This window comes from Mizuhopecten yessoensis, unplaced genomic scaffold, assembly GCF_002113885.1.
Source record: "Mizuhopecten yessoensis strain PY_sf001 unplaced genomic scaffold, ASM211388v2 scaffold716015, whole genome shotgun sequence".
In the NCBI taxonomy this organism is placed as follows: Eukaryota; Metazoa; Mollusca; class Bivalvia; order Pectinida; family Pectinidae; genus Mizuhopecten; species Mizuhopecten yessoensis.
The window spans coordinates 102,138-108,453 of NW_018479905.1; the positions used below are offsets into that span (position 1 = coordinate 102,138).

The following is a 6,316-nucleotide window of genomic DNA, read 5'->3' on the forward strand; positions in this document are numbered from 1 at the left end:
AGTAATTATTAACGGATTAACTTCAAACTTCACAACAAGGTTAATTACCATGAAACCTCGGACAAGTTCGATAACCGCCATTATCCGACCGTAATTATTGGAGTTATTCCCCTTGGTTTCATTAATGCGATGCATGCGTTCCATGATGTTGTATTGCACTCATTGATCTACCAGTTATGTTGAATGATTTCTCTTTTAATATCAATTACTCACAAATACTTCATATATTTCAATCATACAAACAACTGCTCATTCAATGTGTGACGTGCGTATTATATACCGCTCGCGGTAACCTTGTATCTTTTTCTTTGCTGGTTAAAAACGTTTCTACCACATTTTGACCACAGTAATTTCAACTTGAGCACCCTGTACCCATCCCTAACAAAAAATCCTAAATGTGCTCCTGCATTAATTATCTCATCATTAAAAATATTCTGAAGAATGATAAATTTAATCATATCTGTTTCTAACACAAAAATCAAAATGTCTGATAATGAGTTGCATATTTGTAATAAATGAATTGATAGATACTCATTTGAAATGTGTTTATGAATACTCTCAACCATAATATTTTTTTCACTTTTGTGATAAATTCACCTTTGTATACCATGTACTAACTTAACCTGATCTTCCTCATGTTAAAGATAAGATTTGAACACCACCAGGACGAGTATTACATTATGAATTGTGAGACTGGTTCAATTACCAGATATGTATAAATGAGGAGCTAGCTAATGTTTGATTTATCAAGGATTTCAGTTTATGGAGGGATCAGTCTAAACAGATTGACCTGTCTTTTTATGTATACCTGTTTAAACAATGTACAACGAATATGTCTACAGAATGATATGCATCTTTCTTGAAACATAATTTATTATTCTGAAAAAAACACCTTGATTTTCAGTGCAGGAAATTTTAAGATAGGAGAATGAAATTATTTATTTGTGCTCACCTGGTAAAACCCTGTTATATTTGTTGCTGCTGCAGGGAGAAAGCATTGACGGTTTTGATGGAAGCTACCAAGTACAGTTATGAGAACTGGAAGCTATGGGAGAACGTCCTCATAGTAAGTACACTACCTCAAGTTATAGATATAGTAAGGGTGTCTTCTGTGTAATGGTACTCACAATTATAGATGTAAACCCACATACACAACTGTATTGTAAAAGTTTTGTTCCTTGGTAACACTAGTCATAGTTTTTTCTTCGCATTTTACTTTTGCTGTTAATTTTACAGGTTGCAACAGATTGTGGTGATGTGGCGAATGCCATACTGGCTTATAACAGACTCCTTGATATAAAAGTCAAGTGGGATGACGGTGAGGTAGGTTATGTTCATTCACTGTGATAACGATTCATTTGTTGTCATGTATCCTATACATTGTCACCTAGGAATAACCCTACAGCACTGTATTTTGAAATTTGTGACGGTATAATTATGAGTATACTGTTGCAAATGGAGTTTTACTGCCGACGCCGAACAGAGCCATTTAAACGGATTAAATGCGACAGTATAATCACAATATACCGACACAAATTCATATAAGCCAAAACCACCAAAAGAAAAATGGTGATTTGAAGATATTTTTGAGTGTTTTCTTTTGGATCACTCTGTCGTTGATTGGTGACTTAAGGTATATTTAAAGTGAGACTGAATAACATTGATCTTTCGGAGTCAAGTTATTGTTCGTGACCTCATGAATAATCAATTTCATGATATGTCAGGCTCAGTGGGGGTCATTGACGTCATTAACAATCGCCATCCGGGCTTCATAAAAACAATAGAAATTTGTGGATGGTATATAGTGGTTATACTGTCTCAACTTCTTTTGAATGACCAATCGAATGTCGTGTTACATCTGAAATGATTTAGAATTATATTTATGTGTCATAACATATTAGACTTAAAAATCATTTGGCCAGCAAATGTCCAAGTAGAATCGCAAATATAAATCGTAATGATTATGTTATCCCAATTTTCACAATCCTGGGTGCCCCTGGAGTTATAACCTGTTAATGACTGTTACAGGTACTGAGTACTCTGGTTCAGGCGGTGACTGAAAACTACACAGATGCTGATGGACTTCCAGGCTCCAAACACATACCAGAGTTACTGACATTATTTGGTAGAACTACTTCCAAGGTAAAGGGCCCTCAGTCTACTAAAGATGATGACAAACAATACAGAACTTTATAAACAGAAAGCTTTATGTATTTGTAACAAATATGAAAAGTTCTTTTCAAATATTAGTATTAAGTCAAGTTAGACATGTGATATAGTTGAGAATGTTCTTACTAATTTTTAGGTCACCTGAGTCAACTCCTAATGGGCCGATTAAACTGAAACTTTGTAGGAATGATCGACTCATGGTCCTGACAAAGCGTTGTTATTTTTCGGGTTGATCAGAAATCCAATTTGGCTGCCACGACCGCTATTTTGAAAATAACTATTTCAAACTTAAAACAATTTCTAATAGGCCGATTTAACTGAAACTCTGTCTGGGAATGATCAGCTCATGGTCCTGACAAACTTAAGTTAACGTTATACTTCACTATTTTTTACTCAAATTGATACATATTTCAACAACAAAAATAAATACTGTAAGACTCAGGTGACCGTTAAGGCCCATGGGCCTCTTGTTCAATTAATTTTGTCTGTGTAACTAGGCATTCTTAACCTAACATTCAGTTATATCTTTATTGCATCTTTTTGATATTAATGCAGTCATTACAGTGTACTACCCAGTAAGATCATCCAGATTTATGAGAATTATCTACAAAAAATTATCACTTATGGAATGCAAACCAATATCTAACACCATTTCATATTATACCGTTAGTCAATATAATAAAAACAATAAAAACCATCGAAATGTGGATAGATGTTAAAACATGCTTTTTATGACTGTTTTAGGTCTCTAACAATGCTGAGATATGGAAAGCTTATGCCAAGCTGACAGCTTATAGTATGGGAGGGAAAGAAGAAAAACATGAAGTGGTAATAAAGACAAATACACCTGATATATAATGTAGTTATGTTTTCATGTTCAATACCCTGTAATATGCTTTTCTGAAGTTTGCAAAGAGTACAAACAGTTTTAAATACTAAGTTCATGCAAACAAAGTATATGTGATCTGAAAATTGCATTTCAAATATACCTTGGCATGGTAAATTCAAACAAATTCCTGAACTTTTTGGTTATTATATGCTTTAGAAACTTTAATGGTATCTTTGTTTTTAAAAAAAGAATGTCTGTCTTGTCTATGGATAGACAGTATGAATAACTTAATTGAAAGTGTTATACATATTTAATATTATACATGTATATATTGATTAAATAGAGTTTTTGTTGAAATAATCATAACAGGTATAATAATTTAAAATATCAATATATATAGATATAGATATACCTCTACTATATACAGGTGTTACAGTACCTACAGAAGGCCTACAGGTGTGTCACTCAGGACCCAAAGTGGGAACAAACTACAGACAGGTGTAAAGAAATTGCTGACCAGGCACTGGAGCTAGCTGAAAGTACGTTCAAGTAACACATTCTCATGTTCTAGTTTTAATTCTTTTTTTGTGTGAGAATATGGTTTCAAATGCTTGAACTTTCTCAATGTAAAATTTCAGTGAGTAATAAAAAATTAGTTTCAATTGATTTAAGAATATGGGTTTGAGCATAGATTGAACACAGTCCCAAGTTGTAATGTCTGAACACCTCTACAAAACTCATCTTAAACAGTTATGAACACATCATTACATAGCCTTGTTATCTAACAATATCATGAACATACTATCAAAAAGGCTTGTTAGCTTACATATTCAATAAAACACCTTTACAATGCTTAGTTTTCTTGCACAGCATTCACAAAGCTTGGTTAATTAACAGTATTTAGCACACTGTTACAAAGCCTCAAAGGTTGGTTTCCTTAGAGTTATAAATACACTCTTACAATGCATGCTTAGATTACATAAACATTTACCCACTTTTGCAATGATTGGTTATCTTACAAAGTCCTTAAAACATCTTCAAAAAAGTTTCGTTATCTTACAGTCATCATTAACACACATATATAAAGCTAGGTTATATTACAGTCTTTAATACACCCACATAATGTAGCGTTAGCTTACAGATTAATTTTCACATCTTTATAGAGCTTGATTAGCATACAGGTTTATTGACATTCTTTTAAAAAGCTTAGTTAGATTACAGGGTCCACTGACACACCTTTTACAAAGCATGGCTAGCTTACACTCATTTGCTTGCCTTTACAAAGCTTGTTAAGCTTACAACACTATATTTCATCTCTGGTCACTGGCTTCTGCAAGTGTTTTTCATACCCCCTGCAAAGAAGTTAGGGGGGTATACTGGAATCAGGTTGTCCGTCTGTCCATCTGTGGACGCAATGTAGTACTGTGTACCCCTCCTTAACTACTTGATGGATTTCAATGAGAATTGCTGATAAAAATCCTTACAGCTTGTTCATTCTGGCCTTTTTACAAGGAGTTATAGCCCTTTGTTGAAAAAAAACCTTTGTCTGCCTCCTATAAACTACTGGTCCGATTTCAGTGAAAGTTTACAGATGTGGTAACTACCCCCCTGATTCCTAAGGAGTTATGGCCCTTTCTTAAAAATCTCTGTCCTGACAATTCATCCTTAACTACTAGGACGATTTCAGCAAAGCTGGTTCATCTGGGGTAACAAGATTTGGTTTGCAAGTATGTATTGGCATTAGGAGGGAGTACACAAATTATGTCAGTGACCTATATGCTTAAATAAGTGTACAGCTCCGTGAATAAAGAAAGCATTACTGGTGGGAGACTATGGATTGCTTTGCAATNTACTAGTTAGCCTTTACCTTACATTTCTGGTTTATATAGGAGTAGGGTGGGGGGTGGGGGGTATTAGTTAGCCTTTTGCTTACAGTTCTAGTTGCTTTTTGGTCACTTACAAAAAGTGTTGTAGGAAAAAGGGCTTCCTATAAGTTGTTCAATTTGTGCCAAATGCCATTGCTAATTAAAAAAGGTCAATATGTTTAAAAAAAAATAAAAAAATACAACAAGGGTTTTTGTGTACAAAGTCACTTTAACTGTACATTGAAAATTTAATTGTTCAGATAAAATTCCATTTCATGATTTTAATGGCCACTTTACTACATTTTTGGAACATTTGAACATTTATTGTTCTGTTCTATTCTGTACAAAATGTCCAGGTAAGACTTTTTACAACTGGATGGTTACTTACTGCTCACACATTGGCACTGTATGTTAATTTAGGGTATGAGGAATGTTGCAGTAAAGCAGAGAGCTCCACCAAGGCTATCCAGATGTTGTCCTCCGCGAAGTTAATGGTCAAAGGTGTCCTGACAAAAATCAAGGTGATACAAGTAATAAAGCAATAGTATTAATACAGACTGCTTTTGTTGGTGTCAAATCTTGGTAAAAGATCTCGTACAGGTTACCAGCACACCCCATATCTCTATTTGTTAATTGAATTACAGAGATAAAACCAGTAAAACTTGTACTATTTAACACTTCAAAAATCATAGAACAAATACCTGCTGATGCAAGAGGATACTGTAAGCATATGTGAACTGGTAGGTTTAACATGTGGATGTAATTAATTAGGTTAGTTTACCTTGATCATATAATGTACTTGATTATTAAAGGGGCTATTTAGTCAAATACATGTAATAGCCTTAAAATTGAATAGATACTGAAAAGATATACCTCCTAACAAAACTTCATGTAGTTGATCTTTACATGACCTGATGGAGGAGGACCAAACTTTATTATCATGAAGAATTTTGTGATTCAATTTAAAAAAAAAAAATCTTCACTAAATTGTCAGTTTAAAATATTATTTCGCGTTTTTGTCTCCTCAGAAACAACATACAGACGAGGTGACGGAGGTACTGGATACTGCAGTAGTTGAACACTGCTCAAAGTTGGAAGTAAAACTGCAAGAAATAATTTCAAAAGTGACGGAGTTAAAAGGAAGCTGATCTGGATAATTGAGAACTCTTTTGAACATCAGCTATATAAATAAATATCTCAAATATATATTAAGTATCATATTGTTTGTGTATGAAGTCAAAGTATGTACTTTAAAAAGACTACTTCTTGTTAATGTTCTTAATGCATAAATACATCAAGAAACAGGAATAAATATGCAAGACCACACACCGCGCACGAGTGAATATATATGTCCGCGCAATAAATGAGTGCTTTCTGATTCGTTAGAAAAACACAAGAGGGTGGTCTTGCTTTTATCACATACCTTATGATTTGGTAGAGATCGATACAAATA

At 33.8% G+C, this 6,316-nt stretch overlaps 1 protein-coding gene across 1 annotated transcript in view; it reads left to right on the forward strand.

Moving 5' to 3' along the window:
• The window catches only part of LOC110441523 (tetratricopeptide repeat protein 27-like), an 18,995-nt gene extending 12,934 nt beyond the window's left edge, over positions 1 to 6,061 (forward strand). Inside the window, exons 18-24 of the mRNA XM_021484696.1 lie at positions 988 to 1,066; positions 1,237 to 1,323; positions 2,029 to 2,142; positions 2,914 to 2,997; positions 3,426 to 3,537; positions 5,284 to 5,384; positions 5,892 to 6,061. Of these exons, the coding sequence (XP_021340371.1) occupies positions 988 to 1,066; positions 1,237 to 1,323; positions 2,029 to 2,142; positions 2,914 to 2,997; positions 3,426 to 3,537; positions 5,284 to 5,384; positions 5,892 to 6,011 (697 nt within the window). The 3' untranslated portion in view covers positions 6,012 to 6,061. The remainder of the gene's footprint in view (positions 1 to 987; positions 1,067 to 1,236; positions 1,324 to 2,028; positions 2,143 to 2,913; positions 2,998 to 3,425; positions 3,538 to 5,283; positions 5,385 to 5,891) is intronic.
• The last annotated feature ends 255 nt before the right edge of the window (positions 6,062 to 6,316 follow it).